The sequence below is a fragment of the Malassezia japonica genome, chromosome 6, assembly GCF_029542785.1.
Source record: "Malassezia japonica chromosome 6, complete sequence".
NCBI lineage: Eukaryota > Fungi > Basidiomycota > Malasseziomycetes > Malasseziales > Malasseziaceae > Malassezia > Malassezia japonica.
The window spans coordinates 330,474-348,262 of NC_083375.1; the positions used below are offsets into that span (position 1 = coordinate 330,474).

General features: G+C 64.2%; 12 protein-coding genes across 12 annotated transcripts; 7 read left to right on the forward strand and 5 right to left on the reverse strand.

Annotated features, from left to right (window-relative positions):
• Positions 1-22: 22 nt before the first annotated feature.
• On the forward strand, positions 23-1,873 carry MJAP1_003305 (pantothenate kinase; the record flags this gene model as incomplete). The annotated part of the gene is made up of 1 exon (XM_060267233.1): positions 23-1,873. The coding sequence occupies one exon, from the start codon at positions 23-25 to the stop codon at positions 1,871-1,873; it is 1,851 nt and encodes a 616-aa protein (XP_060123216.1).
• A 35-nt stretch (positions 1,874-1,908) lies between these two features.
• Positions 1,909-2,237, reverse strand: SPT4 (transcription elongation factor spt4; the record flags this gene model as incomplete). The annotated part of the gene is made up of 3 exons (XM_060267234.1): positions 1,909-1,973; positions 1,996-2,104; positions 2,127-2,237. The coding sequence occupies 3 exons, from the start codon at positions 2,235-2,237 to the stop codon at positions 1,909-1,911; spliced, it is 285 nt and encodes a 94-aa protein (XP_060123217.1).
• Positions 2,238-2,270: 33 nt separating this feature from the next.
• Positions 2,271-5,033, forward strand: cbc1 (Nuclear cap-binding protein subunit 1; the record flags this gene model as incomplete). Its single annotated transcript, XM_060267235.1, has 1 exon — positions 2,271-5,033. The coding sequence occupies one exon, from the start codon at positions 2,271-2,273 to the stop codon at positions 5,031-5,033; it is 2,763 nt and encodes a 920-aa protein (XP_060123218.1).
• A 6-nt stretch (positions 5,034-5,039) lies between these two features.
• MJAP1_003308 (uncharacterized protein) lies at positions 5,040-7,673 on the reverse strand (the record flags this gene model as incomplete). Its single annotated transcript, XM_060267236.1, has 6 exons — positions 5,040-5,213; positions 5,236-5,419; positions 5,442-5,686; positions 5,709-6,670; positions 6,817-7,438; positions 7,461-7,673. 6 exons carry the CDS (start codon positions 7,671-7,673, stop codon positions 5,040-5,042), a joined length of 2,400 nt encoding a protein of 799 aa, XP_060123219.1.
• Positions 7,674-7,716: 43 nt separating this feature from the next.
• On the reverse strand, positions 7,717-9,117 carry MJAP1_003309 (uncharacterized protein; the record flags this gene model as incomplete). Its single annotated transcript, XM_060267237.1, has 4 exons — positions 7,717-7,794; positions 7,817-8,589; positions 8,612-8,662; positions 8,694-9,117. The coding sequence occupies 4 exons, from the start codon at positions 9,115-9,117 to the stop codon at positions 7,717-7,719; spliced, it is 1,326 nt and encodes a 441-aa protein (XP_060123220.1).
• A 94-nt stretch (positions 9,118-9,211) lies between these two features.
• On the forward strand, positions 9,212-10,215 carry rpb3 (RNA polymerase II subunit 3; the record flags this gene model as incomplete). Its single annotated transcript, XM_060267238.1, has 3 exons — positions 9,212-9,410; positions 9,433-9,554; positions 9,577-10,215. 3 exons carry the CDS (start codon positions 9,212-9,214, stop codon positions 10,213-10,215), a joined length of 960 nt encoding a protein of 319 aa, XP_060123221.1.
• A 94-nt stretch (positions 10,216-10,309) lies between these two features.
• Positions 10,310-11,565, forward strand: MJAP1_003311 (uncharacterized protein; the record flags this gene model as incomplete). The annotated part of the gene is made up of 3 exons (XM_060267239.1): positions 10,310-11,302; positions 11,325-11,394; positions 11,420-11,565. The coding sequence occupies 3 exons, from the start codon at positions 10,310-10,312 to the stop codon at positions 11,563-11,565; spliced, it is 1,209 nt and encodes a 402-aa protein (XP_060123222.1).
• A 56-nt stretch (positions 11,566-11,621) lies between these two features.
• On the forward strand, positions 11,622-12,572 carry MJAP1_003312 (uncharacterized protein; the record flags this gene model as incomplete). The annotated part of the gene is made up of 2 exons (XM_060267240.1): positions 11,622-11,647; positions 11,741-12,572. 2 exons carry the CDS (start codon positions 11,622-11,624, stop codon positions 12,570-12,572), a joined length of 858 nt encoding a protein of 285 aa, XP_060123223.1.
• Positions 12,573-12,610: 38 nt separating this feature from the next.
• Positions 12,611-13,849, reverse strand: HEM12 (uroporphyrinogen decarboxylase; the record flags this gene model as incomplete). Its single annotated transcript, XM_060267241.1, has 1 exon — positions 12,611-13,849. One exon carries the CDS (start codon positions 13,847-13,849, stop codon positions 12,611-12,613), a length of 1,239 nt encoding a protein of 412 aa, XP_060123224.1.
• Positions 13,850-13,899: 50 nt separating this feature from the next.
• On the forward strand, positions 13,900-14,415 carry MJAP1_003314 (uncharacterized protein; the record flags this gene model as incomplete). The annotated part of the gene is made up of 1 exon (XM_060267242.1): positions 13,900-14,415. The coding sequence occupies one exon, from the start codon at positions 13,900-13,902 to the stop codon at positions 14,413-14,415; it is 516 nt and encodes a 171-aa protein (XP_060123225.1).
• Positions 14,416-14,420: 5 nt separating this feature from the next.
• On the reverse strand, positions 14,421-15,860 carry RVB1 (RuvB ATP-dependent DNA helicase pontin; the record flags this gene model as incomplete). The annotated part of the gene is made up of 1 exon (XM_060267243.1): positions 14,421-15,860. One exon carries the CDS (start codon positions 15,858-15,860, stop codon positions 14,421-14,423), a length of 1,440 nt encoding a protein of 479 aa, XP_060123226.1.
• An 89-nt stretch (positions 15,861-15,949) lies between these two features.
• MJAP1_003316 (IMP dehydrogenase) lies at positions 15,950-17,759 on the forward strand (the record flags this gene model as incomplete). The annotated part of the gene is made up of 2 exons (XM_060267244.1): positions 15,950-16,421; positions 16,573-17,759. The coding sequence occupies 2 exons, from the start codon at positions 15,950-15,952 to the stop codon at positions 17,757-17,759; spliced, it is 1,659 nt and encodes a 552-aa protein (XP_060123227.1).
• Positions 17,760-17,789: the final 30 nt, after the last annotated feature.

The following is a 17,789-nucleotide window of genomic DNA, read 5'->3' on the forward strand; positions in this document are numbered from 1 at the left end:
GCTCCTCCTTCGACGTGCGGAGATGTTTCAGCCGCCGAGCGCCGTGCCCGTGGACATCTCGCTGCCCACGCATGGGGCGCGGATCATTGACGACGATCCGGCGCAGGAGAATGCGTCTGCAAGGGATAGCCACGATATTTACCTGCCGAATTATATCGAGTCGGTGTCGCACATTGCCGTGGACATTGGCGGGTCCCTGGCCAAGGTCGTCTACTTTTCCCACACCAACATCCAGGGGGGCGCCACGAGCCCGCAGCTTTCAGGGAAGCATGCAGAGGAATGTTCGCGACCGGTGCCGAGCGGTACGCTGACGCCTGCGGCGCTCCTGCGCCAGAGCCCCGAGGTCGCGACGATCTCTGCGATCGACCCCCACAAACTGCGCCGTCGCTCCTTGCCGGAGCACTTTCCTGGGGGCCGCCTCAACTTTGTCAAGTTTGAAACAGGTGATATTCGCTCGTGTGTAGCGTTCCTGCGCGAGCTCATCGAGAGGAGCGCGCGGGCGAACCAGGTGGGCATTGCCGAGATGCGGCACAGCGTCAAGCTCATGACCACTGGAGGCGGCGCGCACCTCTTTTACGACCTGTTTGAGTCGGAGCTGGGGGTCGAAGTGCTGAAGGAAGACGAGATGCAGTGCCTGATTACCGGCCTCAACTTTATGACGCTGATTCCCGACGAGGTCTTTTGGTACTCGGACCAGCTCGTGGACGAGCTGTACATGTCGCAGCATCAGCACAAGTTTACCAACAGCAGCCTGCAGCGCGGCGACTCGAGCACGCCGGCGAGCGCCCCGCAGGACCTCCCGCGGCCGAGTCCGCAGCCGCCGCTGTACGAGCCCATGTTTGAGAGCGAGCCGTCGCCCAAGCTCCCGTGCCTCCTTGTGAACATTGGCTCGGGTGTGAGCATCCTCAAGGTCGACGAAAAGGGCAAGTTTGAGCGCGTGAGCGGCACGTCGCTCGGTGGTGGCACGCTGTGGGGTCTGCTGGGCCTCTTGACGGATGCCAAGAACTTTGACGAGATGCTGGAGCTGTGTGTGCGCGGCGACAACAGCAACGTCGACATGCTTGTCGGCGATATCTACGGGCCGGTCGGCCTCGACCACCTCGGTTTGAAAGCGTCGACCATTGCCTCGTCCTTTGGCAAGGTCTTTCGGTGGGACCGCGACGAGGACAAGGGCGACCCCGCGGCGCCAGCCGAAGAGTCGGCGCACCGGCGCAAGCGGTTCCGGCAGGAGGACATCTGCCGCAGCCTGCTGTATGCGATCAGCAACAACATCGGCCAGATTGCGCACCTGAACGCGGAAAAGTACAAGCTCGACCGCATCTACTTTGGCGGCTGCTTTATCCGCGGGCACCAGGCGACCATCTCGACGCTCTCCTATGCGATCCGCTTCTGGAGCCAGGGCCGCCGCCGCGCCTACTTTTTGCGTCACGAAGGCTACCTCGGCGCGGTCGGCGCGTGGGTGCGCCACATTGGCCTCGACCCCTCGCAGTACGACGGGCGCGGCACGTCGTCCGAGAGCAGCGAGCACGAGGCGTCGCCGGCCGCGGCCCTCGATGCGAGCGACGCATCGCTCGCGAGCCACGACGCAGGCGGCGGCCCGCCGCTGAATGCGATGCTCGCCGAGGCGCTCGGCACCATGTCGCTCGACGGCGCGGCGCTCGGGCCGCATGCCCCGCCGCGATCTACCGACTCGGCAGAGGGTCTACTGGAGGACCTCGAGACGCTCGACGACCAGGCCCTGGGCGACGACCCCGACTCGATCGCCAAGATCATGGGGCAGCTCGACAAGGCCAACGTGGTCGCCGACGCGATCGAGATGCGCGTGAATAGCCTGCTTGGCAAACTGCAGGAGATGATGCCTACTACGGAGTAGGCGTATAGTTGCTGTATAGTACAGGTGTGCAAACGCTACTCGTCCCGTTCGGGCAGGTGCCCAACGACCTTGACTGCATACAGCCCGGGAATCCGTTTTTCTGCATTAGCCACACCACCTACCGATACGCTGCCACTTGGCCACCCAGCTCTGCTCGGGCTGCAGCATGCAGATCAGCCCGTCGTAGTTCGAGGTGGTAAACGCGCCAATGTTCTCCTGGCTGCCTTGCATCTACATTAGCCGCGTAGCATACCTCGAGCGTGTCCTGGCAGTTCGGGCACCCTTTCATGTAAAACTCACGCGTGGTCTGCGCATAGTGGCAGCGCAGACACGCGCGCAGCTTCGCCGCGGTGGTGGACGCCATGCAGAGACGTTTACGCTTAGTCAGCACTCCACCATGGACGGGTGGGACGGAGGACGTGGGCGGCGCGGCCGCGGGCGCCGCGGCGGACGCAACTTTTCTGCACCCGCCTACACGCCGACGCCGGAAGAGCAGGCGCGCTGGCACCGCGAGTCGACTATGCGCCAGATCCAGCACTCGCTCTTTCAGCTCGGCGACGGCGAGGTGTTTGAGCCAGCGCACGAACTGCCGCGCGCCGCGGCGTGGCTAGAGGGGCAGGCGGTCGAGTTTCCCGATGCGATCTTTGCCGCGTTCCGTGTGATGACGACCGAGCAGCCGCACAAGGCGCCGCTCATTGCGGCGCTCGTCGGCCAGCTTGCGCTTGCGCCCGGCGCGCTCGACGGCACGGCGACGCTCGGCGCGCGGATTCTCAACGACCTGCTGCACGCGTACGAGGACTACTGCGCGGGCCACTACTGGCGCAACATTCGCCTCGTCCTGTGCTTCTTCTCCGCGCTCCTGCCGCTCGGCCTCGTGTCGGCGGCGTCGATGCGCGACGCACTCCGGGCGCTCACCGACGGCCTCGCAACGCTCCCGCGCGATGCCGCCGACGGGTGCGCGTTTGCAGTGATCGAGACGCTGTGCCGCGCAGGCACCAACCTCTTGCAGGCGGACGACCATGCGTCGCCCAAGGCCGAGCTCGACGAGCTCGTAGACAGCGTGCGTGCCTATGCGGAAAAGCGCACGTCGTACGCGGCGCTCTACTCGCCGCTGCACCTCGACCGCGTCCCGGAGGAGTACGCGTACCTCTCCGACGAGGGCTTTGCGCAAAAGGTGCAGGCGCTCGAGGCGCTGCAAGCGCGGGGCTACCGCGCCCCTGCGATGCTCGCCTCGCCTTTGGACCTGCTCCCGACGACCGTGTCGCCGCTCACGACGCACGTCCCGCTCGAGCAGCGCCTCGCGCATGTGCCGGCGGTGCCGATTCCTGCCGAGCGCCGCGCCGCGCTCGACTTGGAGCGCGAGATGGAGTACAGCGGGCCGGATACCGGCAAGGGCGGCGCCGAGGCGCGGCACGCACGCACCGGCCCTGCCCAGCGCCGCATGGCGCGCTGGTTCGGCGCGACGGTGCCCGCGCCCGGCACGCCCGCGGCGCTCGTCGTGCGCACGCTCGCCGAAGACATTGTCGACCTCTACGTCGTGAACCGCAAAGAGTGCGCACAGACGCTTCTTGCGCTGCCACTGTGGCTGCGCCGCGGCACGTTTGGCGGCAAGGTCCCCCCATCGAAAGGGCTCTTTGGCGACGAGGAGCCGTGGCACACGTCGGCCTCGGGCGACGGGCCGCCCGAAGGGCCGTGGAGCCTCGAGGACCTGATTGTCGAGACGGTCCTTGCGTCGCTGCTTGCGCTCCCCTCGCCGCCGCAGAACGAGCTGTACTATGCGTCGCTTCTGCGCGAGGTCGTCGGCGCGGCACCGCAGCAGATTGCGCCGTCGCTCGGGCGCACTGTCCGCCGCTTCTACACGGCGAGCGCCGCGGGGTGCGTGCGTGCCGAGACGCTGCGCCGCCTCGCCAACTGGTTCAGCGTGCACCTGTCCAACTTTAACTTTACCTGGGCATGGTCCGAGTGGGTGTCCGACGCCGAGCTCCCGTGGCCGCACGCGCGCCGTGCGTTTGCGCGCCGCCTCGCGGAGCTCGAGGTGCGCCTCGCGTACTACGACCGGATCAAGAGCACGGTGCCCGAGGCGCTGCAGCCCTCGCTCCTTCCCCCGGAGGAGCCCGCGCCGGTGTTTACGTATGCCGCGCCGTCGCATCCCTACCACGGCCGTGCGATGCAGCTGCTCAACTCGCTCAAGGCCAAGGCCAGCGTGCAGGTGATCCAGGCGGACCTGTCGAGCTTTGAGCAGAGCATTCTTGCGCCCGCGAACGACGTGCCGGATGTCGACGACGACGAGAACGGGATGGTGACGAGCGCCGCGCTCGCCGAGCAGATCGTGCGCGACATGGCCATGCAGACGCTCCTGCATGCGGGCAGCCGCAGCTTTTCGCACCTGCTCAACATGATCGAGCGGTACCACGACCTGCTGCGCTCGCTCTCGCAGACGCCGCAGGCGCGTGTCGAGATGCTGGGGAGCACGGTGCGCTTCTGGGCGCGCTCGCCGCAGTGGGTGCTCATTGTCATTGACAAGCTCCTGCAGTACCGCATCGTGGAGCCGGTCGACGTCGTGTCGTTTGTCTTTACGCCGCCGGCCGACACGAGCCGCCTGCTGGTGCAGGGCAGCGGCGACCAGGTCCCCTTCTCCTTCTCGGCCAGCGCGCAGGAGCTGGGCGGGACGCTGCGCGACTGGAGCTCGTTCAACTGGTGGGCGGTGCTGTGCCTGACCGTCGAAAAGGTCGTCGGGCGCGTCGACCAGCTCACGCGCCGCCTCGACGAGCTCCTGCACGCCGAGGCGCAGGGCGATGCGCCGGCCGACGACCACCTTCCCGCACGCCCGGGCACGCTGCCGACAAACTCGACGACGAGCGACGAGGCCAAGGTCCACCTCGACGCCATCCAGCTCGAGCAGCGCCGCGTCCTCGTCACGGTCGTGCAGCAGTTTGTGCAGCTCATCAACAGCGTCCACGCATGGGACGCCCAGCCCAACGCGGAGGACGCGAGCGCGGCGACGTGGCAGGCGTGGTGGATCCGCGAGTGGTACTGCGAGTTCCTCGCGCTCTACCGCGAGGTCCTCGCGGCGAACCGCGAGACGATCCTCGCCAACGTCTTTGCCGCGGCCAAGGAGGACGACCGCGCGCTGCGCCTGTTTGATGAGGCGTGTGGATAGCTATGGCTAGTACTGCAACTCGAGCGGCTCCTGCGCGCCCCCTGCGTCCAGGTCGCGGTAGCCCACCGGCTCGCTCGGCGGCTCGGGCGGCGGCGGCGCACGCACCCGTACCTCGGGCGCGCCGTGCGCCGTGGGCGCGGTGCGCATCGGATCGGCGAGGTAGCGATTAAAGTAGTCCGCCTGGGTTAGTCGAGAGACGTACATGTGCCGCACGCCCGCCGCTCGCCGCGGCCAAGACGGGCGCGTGCTTGTTATGGATGTGCTTCGCGAGGTGCTCGCGCGTCTTGAAGAGCTTGGCACAGATCCCGTTGGGGCTCAGCACGCGGCACTGAAACTTGCCCGCCTCGACCTGGGCACTGTACAGGTCGACGACGCGATTCGTTTCCCTGCATTAGTAGTGCGACGTACGCATCCTTGTCGATCGCCCCGAGCTCGGCGGTGGCCGCGGGGTCGAGGAGCAGGGCAATCTTCTTGTCGAGGTGGTCCATCCACGACGCGTCGTTCTGCTCCTCGTCGCTCGCTTCCTGGCGGCGCACATGATACGCACTGCGGCGCACGAGCTCCTCGGCAAAGTCGCAGTGCAGGCCGAGGTAGTAGTCGCAGTGGTAGACGGTCCGCAGCAAGTCCAGCACGAGATCCAGCTCTTTTTTGCACTGCGTCAGGTCGGATACGTACCGCCGCCTCCGGACGCGCGCTCGCGTCGAGGCCGAGGTGCGCGACACGGCGCTCGATCGCCGCAAGCGCCTCTTTGGCCTCGCTTATGTCGCCAATCTCGCTTTGAAGCTTGTGCACGAGGCGCCGCGCCTGTGCCAGGTCGTGGGCGAGCCGCTCTGGCGCATTGGTCGACCCAGGCGCGATACGCAGTCGGCTGCTTGACGGGCGGTCGACGACGGCGAGGTGCAGCGCAAACTCGCCAAAGCGGTGCCCATCCAGCGCCGCAACGGCGGCACGGACGTCGACATCCTCCTCAAACACCGCAATGCCGGCACGCTGCCAGTTGCGCTGCACGATCGGCTCGAGCAGCGCGGCGTACCGGAATCCGGGGTACGTCTGCAGGTGCGCTTCAAGGTCGCTGCGTGGCAGCTCCGGCGGCCACGCACGCACAAGCAGCGAGTGCTCCGTGTCCGGGGGAATCGGCAGCGCCTCGGTATCAAAGTGCTCTTTGTTTCCGGCGCGGTTCGTTACCGTGTACAGGACGCCGCCCGTGCGCTCTTCGCCGAGGTCCATCGACACGCGGTCCAGCGCCCCGTCCTCGAGCTCGCGCACCCACGCCGCGGGGCCTGCGCACCCTGCGCGCCGGCGCGCGTGCCGCAGACGCGCCTGGTCTTCGTCCGGCGCGTACTTTTCGCGGAACCATGCCTGGTCCTTGTGTTCGAGGAAAAACGCCCAGAGCTGCCTGCGCTTGTGCTCGGCCTTGTACACCTTGTACGCTTCGTGCCATGCCTCGTCCGTATCGAGGTCCTTGGCGAGGCCTTGGTCCTGCATGTATTGTACATAGCTGCGGAACGACAGGCGCCCGTCGAGCTCGAGGGGGTCGCGTCCCCCGCCTCCTTGGACCGAGACGCTGCGCGGCCGCTCGCTCTCGCGCACCACGCCAGTGCCGTGGTGCGATACGGCGCGCGCCGCGCGCCGCTCGTCTCCAAGACGCGGCCGCTTGGCGTGCGGCGCCTCGCTCGGCGCACGCGAAGGCAGCATGACAGCACAGGCCACGTGCTATTCTACCGCCCAGAGTCTCTACGGGTCCGGGCGCGTGCGGCTGGTGTGGGCGAAGAGCGCGCAGGACTAGCCGCGTTCTTGTTCGCGGCGCGTGTCTGCGCCACGCGGTGCGGCTCCGGCGTCGGTGCGGCGCTCGAGGCGGCGCGGCGCATCGGCGTCGCACGCCCGCTGCGTGTGCTGCCTGCGACCGGCGTGTCGGACTCGTGCGCCTCGTCGGGCGCCGCCTCGTCCTGCGCCTCGTCCTCGAGCTGGCGCTGCCGCCGTGTGATGGGCCGTGCAGGGGCTTCCGGTGTATCTTCGTTTTGGGTGCGCCGCCGCTTGGAGCGGTGGCCGCCGTCCGGCGACGCCGGCGTCTCTTGCGACTCTTCGTCGGCCTGTTTCCGTGTGCGCCGGGCATCCGCGCGTGTCCGTGTGCGGGCGCCTTCGTTGGTATGGTCGCCCTCCGAGTCCATCTCGGAGAGGTCGTCATCGTCGCTTGGCGGCACGACCTTTTTCGCGCTCTCGCCCTTTTCCAAGCGCCGTGGTGCAACGATCGCCTCAAAGGCGTCGGACGGGTGTAGGCCGAACTCTTCCTCGTCGTCATTCTCTAGGACCCGCGTCCGTGCGGCCTCGTTCTTGGCGAGCATCGTCGCATGCTCCTCGTAGTTGCGCAGCCACTCTGGCGCATCCTCGTCATCGCTCCCATCGTCCTGTGTGAGTTGCGCCACGTACGAGCTCGTTCAGCCCTTCGAGGTCGTAGAATTCGCCGAGCTTCGCCCAGACATCGGCTGCGCTCAGCGCGCCCTTTGGCGCGTCGTCTTCTGCGGGCGCATTCTGCAGATTATGTATGATGGAAATCATATTAAAGTGCCGGTGCAGCCCCAGCGGGCGGTACGTCGAGATGGCGCGCAGCAGCGCGATCTCGCCGCCCGTGTCTCGCAGCATCGCAGCGCGTCGCGAGGAAACCTCCACTGCACGTGGCTATACACTACAACTTGTTCGGGTCGCCCTCAATGGAGGTGCGCCACCACTCCTTCATGCACATGAAGTTGTCGTAATCGGCGGACTGGGTGAGCGTGGGTACGTACGTCTTCGGGGTTACACAAACACTTGCCATTGTCGTGGAACAGTCCGCGGTTCTTGGGGCAGTGTGTCCAGGGCCCGTGGTAGTAGCCGATGTCGTTAAAGTGGTGGATCTGCGAGCGGTTCAGGAACAGCACCGCCGCGATACTGTGCACGGGCGCGTCGCCCCAGCGCTCGTAGAAAAAGCCGCCGGCCTTGTCGAGGTGGTCAAAGTACTCGGTGTACTGCTGGCCGCGCCAGAAACGCAGATCGGCGATCTCAAAGTTGCTCCAGAAATGGCACATGTTGTAGCCCGGCTCCAGCAAGCGCTCGGGCTCGTCCGTCATAAAGTGCAGCGCGTGGTCCTTGGCGAGGTAGTCCGGGTGCGCCTTCATAAACTTCTTCGTCTCGTCCCAGAGCGTCGGGATCGTCGCGACGTACTCGTGCAGGGAGATGGTGAAGCCGTACTTCTTGTCGTTGAGCTGCATAAACACGAACGGATCGTAGTCGAGATCGCAAAAGAGCTTGATACCCGGCTCGACACGCCAGTAAAAGTCGAGGTCCATCGTAAGGTTGTGGCGCCAGAAGAAACCGCTCTGGAAGCGGCACATGTGACGGTACGACTCGGACCATCCGTAAATCACACCCTCATCGGTCATCTTCTTGCGCTGCTTGGCGGCATAGTCCTGGTCGATCCAGTCGGGGTAGCCCCACATCTCCGGGGGAATGTAGCCGAAGCGCACCTCGGAACGCGTCATTTTCTTAACGCCCGCCTTGAACTCTTCCGAAAAGGGCTCATCTGTGTGAGCCAAACCACCTACTGTTCAAAAAGATCCAGGGGTAGCCGTACTTGCGGTTGAAGCGGTCCTCGACTGCGTGAGAAAAAAAAAGAAAACAACGTACCATCGCGCATACTCTTTCGCATGTCCTCCAGCTCGTTGTTGCGCACGAGCACGATAAAGCCCGCCTTGGCACGCGGCATCTTGTTCACTTCCGAAGGCACAAACTGGGGCGGATAGAGGTTGCCGTCCTTGCCCTTGACCGCGTACTTGCGCAGATCCTCCACGGTCTTGACACCATCCATAAACGTGCGCGACGGCGATCCGCTCGATGCGCCGCCCGTAAGGCCCGTCAGATCCGTCTGGACCGTGGACGGCGCGTGCGTTTGGTTCTTTTGGAACGCCGCTTTGAGCGTCTCGTAGTGCGTGCGCACCTGCTCGCTGCCCCACGACGACAGGGAGAGGTACGTAGAAAAGAATAGGATTACCATGAATGCGATCAGCACGAACAGCAGGCGCTGCGGCCTGCGCACCACACTCTCCAGCATGGTTGTCGTCGCACGCGTGCAACGTGCGCGCCATGTGGCTTTTGATTAGATAAGCAGAAGAGACGCGGTCTCCCACACCACGACGCAGGCCGCGATGGCCGCTGTCAATGGCATGTATGGAGCGCCAGAACCGCCCATTTCGGGCGGGAGTGCTGTGGCAGGGCAGGCGAATCAGCCCAATATCATCATCCGCGAGCTGAATCCGTCGCACGCAGATTTTATTCTGGAGAATGTCGACATGAGTTTTGCCAACTCGCTACGTCGCACGATCATTGCCGACGTGCCTACCGTTGGTATGTACCGTTATTAATGCAGCGATCGACATGGTGGAAATCATGGTCAACACGACCGTGCTCCCGGACGAGTTCCTCGCGCATCGCCTCGGCATGATTCCGCTGATGAGCATGGACACGGCCAAGGTGCTCATCGACCAGCGCGTACGTCGCCCAACTTACCCAGGATTGCTCGTGTGAAGATGGATGCGACCGGTGCTCGGTCGAGCTCACGCTCGATGCGTTATGCACGAGCGACCGCGGCGCGATGTTTGTCACGTCCAAGGACCTGATCCGGAGCAATACCATTGCCAACCCATACTCGGACGAGGCTGCGTTTGGGCCCGTGGCGCCGCGGCACCCCGACTTTGGCAAGCCTGTGGGTCATGACGATCCGAACAAGCCCGACGTGATGATTGTACAGCTCCGCAAAGGGCAGCAGATCAAGGCACGGTGTGTTGCGCGCAAGGGATTCGCCAAGGAACACGCCAAGTGGTCGCCCGTGTCCGCGGTCGGCTTCGAGTACGACCCCCACAATGCCCTCCGGCACACCACGCTCTGGTACGAGCTGGACGCCAAGAAGGAGTGGCCGGAAAGCAAAAATGCGGGCGAGGAAGAGCCGCCGGCAGAAGGCGCGCCTTTTGACCCGAACCGCAAAGCAAACCGCTTCTACTTTGACGTGGAGTCGGTCGGAAGCATGCACCCTGCCGAGATTGTCGAGACGGGCCTCTCGCTTCTCGAGTACCGCACGGCACAGATCGTGCAGGAAATCGGGCTGCTCTACCAGCCCACCGACGCGGCGCCCGAGGGCTTCGTGCCGTTTTAGTGTTTAGTCAGCATAGAATGCGCGGCGAGCGTACCTGTCCATGGGCTCGATCGGGGAGGGTGTGCCTGATCTCCCGCTCGCAGCTGTTTCCGATATGGCTGCGAATTTGGACGCGCGAGGCGACGTGATGGTGAATGCGGCGACACATGCTGGCTATGCACCCGAGCTTGCGCACTGCTTTCCCCAGGGAGCCGGCAAGACGCGGATCATGCACTACTTCTCCGAATTCATGCCGCACGGCGAGCCGCACACCCCGGCGACGATGCGCCGATTTGTGCGCGAGTACTTTGTGCCGCAATCAACGCTGCGTATCCAGCTTCTGAACGAGGTCACGCACCTCACCAAAACCATTGACATTCCCTTTGCGGGCATTCCCCACTTTTTGGACATCTGTGAACGCAACAAGATCGTTTCGATGCGCGCGCACTTTGGCGATACCTTTGAGCACAGATGCGACCCATCCGTGCCGCCGCCACCCGCACCGGTGTCGTACTCGACGCGCATCCCCGAACCGGTCGTGATGGGGAATACGTCGCACATTGTCGAGTCGCAGCAGATGCTACAGATTGCGACGTTTGTCAACAGCTGGCAGGGACAGCGTGTGGGCATGTTCCGTGCTCTTCTTGCACCATATACCACCGTCGAGCGCGTCACCGCTCCGGCCGGCGCTGTGAGCAACGCGGACGGCACCATTCTGCAGCTCGAAACGCGTCTGCGCATCCAGTTTCTGTGCTTTACGACCCTTGCACAGTCGCTTCTCGTACCGACCTCGTCGCTCTACTATGGCCTGGGGCCGCTTCAGGTTCCCGCGTCGATGGTCGAAGAGATTATTTCGTACGGCCAGCGCCGCGAAAAGCGGCGACATGCCATCGAAGAGGGGCGCACGGCCAAGCGCCAGCGCGTTGCAACCTCTTCTGAAAAGGACGAGAGCGACGCGGACACCGACCCCGTGCTCGACTCGCCCGCGCCGACCGAGACGCCGCCAAAAGAATCGCCGCCGCCGCGGTTTACCGTTCCTTTGCAGAACGGGCCTCCGTTCCACCTGAATGAGTGGGGCGTGCCAGATGGGCTTATCTATGCTGTGGATGTATGTGTTTGTGCTCACCCAGATTGTCGACAGCGTGCACCGTCTGCAGGAGCTGATGGACATCTACCTCACCGAGGGGCGCGGGCCGATGGGTACGTTTCATTCCTAACACAATAGAGGTCCTCACTGCATTCAAGCAGCAGCGCGAGCGCGAACGCTCCGAGCAGCCGCCGAGCTTTATGCCGTCGAGCTTCTTGGACCAGTCGCCCCGTCACAGCCTCGTCGGCTACGACGGGGCTTCCGTGGCCAAGATCCGCCGTTAGGGTCTCGACACGTGATCGCGCGCGGACTGTGCCTCTTTAGCCCTGCATCTCTTGACATGACGGCCGGCGACGAGGCGGGGTTGTACGTCCCGCGCAACGCGCCCGTGTCATTCGGTGCACCATTCCTTAGCACTGGTGTGGTAACCAGGCGCCCCAGTTCGTGGCGCGACTGGAGCATATTCCCCTTGAACCTAAAACAATTATTTTATGTGTTTATAATGAATGGCATCGGCGCGATGATCATCAGTGGCGCGGCCAATTTCGGCGTAGCGTGTGCCATGTACCGCACGACCTCGCTGCCGATTCGCATCTGGGTCTTTAGCGAGAACACGATCGCGGGCGACATGGGCGTCACGGTGATTATCCAGCAGCTCATCACGATGATCATCACCTCGACGCTGTGCAACCACGATCTGCGCCACGGCATTCCCGCGCTCGAGCACCCGTGGCCGCCACTGCAGCACTTTCCGGCGAACCCCAGCCCAAACGGGTCGTTCCTCGGCACGGACCACCCCAAAGCGGTCGGCAACCAAGCGCCACTCTATATGGGCAACGGCGAGCAGCGCTCGCGCCTCCAGCAATTCTGCCTCTGGTTCATCCGCGCGATGTGCACTGGCAGCGAGCGCAATGCATTCCTGCTCCGCGGCCTCACACTGCGCCAGCGTCTGGAGCGCCTGGTCTGGACCGCGGTCCAAGGCCTCTGGATGGCCGTGCTGACCTTCTGGTGGTACTGGCCGATCGCCATTGCGATCGTAGCGCCCATCTACCAAGGCGACAATTTGCAAGGAAAGTGGACCGCGCCCATCATCAAGTTGTTGTTTGGCGGCATCATGGGCCTGCTGACCAACCCCATCATGGCGCTCCTCGCGCTCGGCGCCGAGGCGAACGTGCGCCGCACGCACCCCGACCTTGCGCTCTGGAACGAGGGAGAGAAGGGAACGGGCTCCGACGCACTCCACCGCGACCCCGAGCAGCAAAAAGGCGTGCTACGCAACGTGCACATTTAATTCGTAGCATCGCGTGTACAGTAGCCTATACGATTTATCTACGAGTCCGACGCCTGGATATCCTTCGAGATCCGGCGCACAGCCTTGAGGAACACACCGAGGTTCTCGGGGTCCACGCCGGGCGTGATGCCGTGGCCCAGGTTGCAGATCAGCGCACCCGATCCGCCAAAGCCCGACTTGCCGCGCAGCATGCGCTCGACGCGCTCCTCGATTACGGCGGGTGATGCGTAGAGCACCGCAGGGTCGAGGTTGCCTTGCAGCGCGATGCGGTGGCCCGCTTCGCGGTTGCCCGCCGACGCGGCAAACTTGCCCGAGGTCAGCAGGCAGTCCTCGACGGCCTTGCGTGCGGTGATCGGCTCGACGGTGTGGTCGAGGCCGATCACGTCGTAGCCCGACTTGATCAGCTCGTTCATCGAGTGGCCAAGCGCGCCTTTCGCAAAGACGATCATCGGGGGGGCGCACGTCGAGGTGCACGCAAGCGTGTCGCGCACTTCCACGGCGATCGACTTGAGGTAGGGCAGCGCAAAGGTGCGGAAGTCCGCCGGCGTCAGTTCGCCGGCCCACGAATCAAAGACCTGGATGAGCTGCGCGCCGGCCTGGATCTGCGCGACAAGGAACTGGGCACAGACCGAGGCGATGCGCTCGAGCAGCACCTTGCTCTCGTTGGGGTGGTCAAACAGCCACTTTTTCGCCTTGTCCCACGACTTGGAGCCGCCGCCCTCGATCATGTATGCCATGAGCGTCCACGGGGCACCGCAGAAGCCAATGACGGGCACGCGTCCGTTGAGCTTGTGGCGCGTAAGCTTGATCGCCTCCATCACGTAGCCGAGATCGCGGTGCACGTCGACCTTCTTCAGACGGTCAAAGTCCTTGGGCGAGACTAGGGGGTTGGGGAAGCTGGGGCCCTTGCCAGGGACCATCTCGACCTCGAGGCCCATCGCCTGCGGCACCACGAGGATATCGGAGAAAATCACCGCAGCATCGATCAGGCCTTCGTAGCGGCGGATCGGCTGGATGGTGATTTCCGACGCGAGCTCCGGCGTGCGGCAGCACTCGAAGAATTCGTGCTCCTCACGCAGCTTGCGGAACTCGGGCAGGTAGCGCCCGGCTTGGCGCATGACCCACACCGGCGTGCGCTCCGTCTTTTCACCACGCGCGGCACGGATAATCAGATCGTTCTTCAGACCATCGGTGATGTCGCCACACTGCATCTTCTTCGAGGGCGTCTTGGTCGTAAAGTTCTGCAGGGAGGCCATCCCTGGAATTTTGGGCGCCATGGTGACGGTGGAAAGCGGGGTGGGGTTCTTCCTGCCACGTGGAGTGCACGATGGCCGAAGGCGGCGCCAAGGTGCGCCTCGCCAATGTGTACATTCTGCGCGAGGCACGGACGCCAAAAACGTGCGGGATCTGCCGCAAGCCGACCGTGTACGTGCTGTCGTCAGAAAGTGCACCGATGTTGGACAACATGTACATCTGTGGCTCGCACACGAGCGATCGTGCGCTGGTCACGCGCCTCGATGCGGGGAAGGCGCCGGGGCCCAGCACCGAGGACGTGGACCGTGTCGTGAAAGAGTGGAAGGACAAGCAGGTAGAAGAGGTCAAGGCCAAGCACGACGACCGTGCATCCGACAAGGACAACTCGGCCAAGGACAAGAGCAGCGCCGAGGACAAGGCCGGCCGGGCGGACCAACCGGAAGCGACGGCGCCCGCTGTGCCCAGCGTCCCGATCCACGGGCGCTTTGCGCTGCACCGCGAGTTTTACGCACAGCGCGTGCGCCAGCTTATGCCCCGCAAGGCGCCTGCGCCCGCGTTTCCCACCGTGCCTGGCGGTGTATTTCACTAGTCTATTTAGTTTACGTCCATCGCCGCCGGGGCGCTCGTCATGACGCCCGTCGAGAGATTCCGCGCAGAGGAGCGCGCGTCGATAAACAGCGTCTTGGCCTGGTCGATATCGTCGACGTTCACCGCCGCGTGCCCCGCCACGTTGGCCAGCACCGAGGCCGGCGCCAGGATCTGGAGCGCGTAGCGCAGCGATGTCTCCTTGCCGAGGTCCGTGAGCTTCTCGAGCGCCTCGTCCGTCAGCGAGAGCTTCTCAATCGTGACGCGGATGCGGATCACTTCGCGGATCTCGGGCTTGTCGTACGGCATCGTGCGCACAATCAGGCAGCGATCGAGCAGGTCGAACGGGATGCCGTGGGGCGCGACGATCCCCGCGCCGTCGCCCTCCGACTCGGTGCCGCGCACGGTCGACAGGCCCCGGTTCGTCGCGAGGATGACGTGGGGCGAGATGGTCGTCTCCAGCGCCCGGTTCAGGTAGGTGAAGCACTCCATATCCAGCATGTGCACCTCGTCAATGAACAAGACACCCGGGACGAGCTCGGCAATGCCCTGCTCGATATACTTGTTGACGACCTTGTTGATCTCTGAGCGCAGTTTGTCCGTCACCTCGGTGCGGCGGCCGTGGACGAGCTGGCCGACAATGCTCATGATATCTTGGCCGCCCTGGGGCTTGGCATTGGCCATGTCGAGGTCGTGCAGCGTCACGTCCTGCACCACCTCTTTGCGCTTTTGCACGTCGCCCTTGGGCAGCGCCACGTACTCGTCGGCCTCCAAATCAAACTCGGTGGCATACGCGTCCGAGCGGCCGACGCGCTTCACCGCGCCCGTGTTGGCCTCGATGTAGATCACGTCGCCGACGCTCACGCGCTCCTTGAGGATGCTCTCGTAGATCGACGGGTCGAGGCGCAGCTGCTTGGTGCCCTTGACGGTTTTGAGCGCAATGACGACGTGCACAATCGTCTTGCCATAGCCCGACAGCGGGTTCTCCGCCTCGGTGGGAGTGAGCTCGGTGAGCTCGCCCTCGTACACCTCCTTGGCCTCGCGCACACGCAGGCCGATGGCGCGGCGGAAGTTTTCCATGAGCACCTCGGTCTTTTTCACCTCGGAGCTGTACACCTCTGAGCCGACCATGGGGCAGAAGGGCACCTTGTGTCCGAGCTCCTGCGCGACACCGAGAGCCAGCGCTGTCTTTCCCGAGCCAGGGCCACCGGCCAGGAGCAGCGCGCGCCCGGCAAACTTGCGCGCACGGATCAGATCGAGCGCGAGGCCGCACGCCTCGCGCGCCGACGTCTGGCCGACAAAGCCGCGTGCGGTCTGGATCGCCTGGCCGTGCTCGTCCAGGCCCAGTCCCTTGATGTGCGAGTGCGTAGCAATGCGCGCATCCCGTGCACTGCTCGACATAATCCCGCCGGAAATTGGCACGGCGCCCGACTCGTTCGCGCTCGCCATGGCGGAAGGAGGAGTCGCACACCCGCGCCACGTGGTCTACACGTGGAGAGAAAAAATTTGCCGCGGTCGCTTGTTGGCGCACTTCCAAGATGGCGAAAGTGAACAGTTCGGATGTGCTCCCCTCCTCGGCTGCGCAGAAAGAGCTGAGCAGCTATACCTATGGCGATGGCCTCTCCATTTCGGAGCTGGTCGACTCGCGCACGAACGGCGGTCTGACGTACAACGACTTCCTCGTGCTGCCTGGCTTTATCGATTTCCCGGCGCACAAGGTGGACCTACGCACGCGCGTCACCCGCAACGTCGTGCTCAACACTCCCTTTTTGTCGAGCCCTATGGACACGGTTACCGAGACGGATATGGCGATTTCGATCGCCCTGATGGGCGGTATGGGTGTGATCCACAACAACATGTCGGCCCAGGAACAGGCCGCCATGGTCCGCAAGGTCAAGATGTTTGAGAACGGCTTCATTGCGGAGCCGATGGTGCTGTCGCCCGGCGAGACGGTGGGTGACGTGCTCGAGATCAAGGAGCGCCTCGGCTTTGCCGGCATTCCCATCACCGGTACGTATCACAGGCGGCAAGAGGATGAAACGAATAATCTGCTGTAACCTTCGTTCTGCCTAGGTACGGCCTTAGACTTGGTCGTGCGATGCAGACAAAATTACTCATGTCCACTGATTGCCGCCTCTCTTGGCGAACAGGCTAACCACAGAGAACGGTGCGCTAAAAAGCAAGCTGGTCGGTATGGTGACCGGCCGTGATATCCAGTTCCGCGACCCCGAGACGCCGCTGAACGAGATCATGACCCGCGATCTCGTCACTGCCCAGCAGGGCATTACGCTCGAGGAGGCCAACCGTATCCTGCGCGACAGCAAGAAGGGCAAGCTGCCGATCGTCGACGGCGAGGGCAACCTCGTCTCGCTCCTTGCCCGCTCGGACCTGCTCAAGAACCAGGACTACCCCCTGGCCTCGAAGCGCCCCGAGAGCAAGCAGCTGTACTGCGCTGCGGCCATCGGCACGCGCCCGCACGACCGTGAGCGCCTCGACCTGCTCGTCGAGGCCGGTCTCGACGTGGTGGTGCTCGACTCGTCGCAGGGCAACTCGACCTACCAGGTGGAGATGATCCAGTGGATCAAAAAGACGCACCCCAACCTCGAGGTGATTGCCGGGAACGTCGTGACGCGCGCCCAGGCCGCCACACTGATCGAGGCCGGTGCGGACGCGCTGCGTGTCGGCATGGGTTCTGGCTCGATCTGCATCACCCAAGAGGTGATGGCCGTCGGCCGCCCCCAGGGCACTGCCGTGTACGCTGTCGCAGAGTTTGCGCGCAAGTTCAACGTGCCCGTGATTGCCGACGGTGGTATCCAGAACGTGGGCCACATTGCCAAGGCGCTGTGCCTCGGCGCGAGCGCCGTGATGATGGGCGGTCTGCTTGCCGGTACGTCGGAGAGCCCCGGTGAGTACTACTACCGCGAGGGCCAGCGCCTCAAGGGCTACCGCGGCATGGGCTCGATCGAGGCGATGGAGCACCAAAAGAAGAAGCAGTTCACCGGCGCGACCGGCCGCGCCTCGAAGAAGGTCGACAAGGTGGCGAAGGACGTCGGCTCCGAGAATGCCGCCACCCAGCGCTACTTCTCCGAGGCGGACGCGGTGAAGGTCGCGCAGGGTGTCTCGGGCTCGGTCCAGGACAAGGGCAGTGTCAAGAAGTTTGCGCCCTACCTGTACACCGGTCTGCAGCACTCGCTCCAGGACATGGGTGCGCCGTCGGTCGATATCCTCCGCGACCAGATCCGCGACGGCAAGCTGCGCTTTGAGCTGCGCACCGCCAGCGCCCAGGTCGAGGGCGGCGTGCACGGCCTGGCGCACTACGAAAAGCGCCTCTTTTCCTCGTCGACATAGTTAGTGGAGGCCATGTGGCAAAGTGTATTT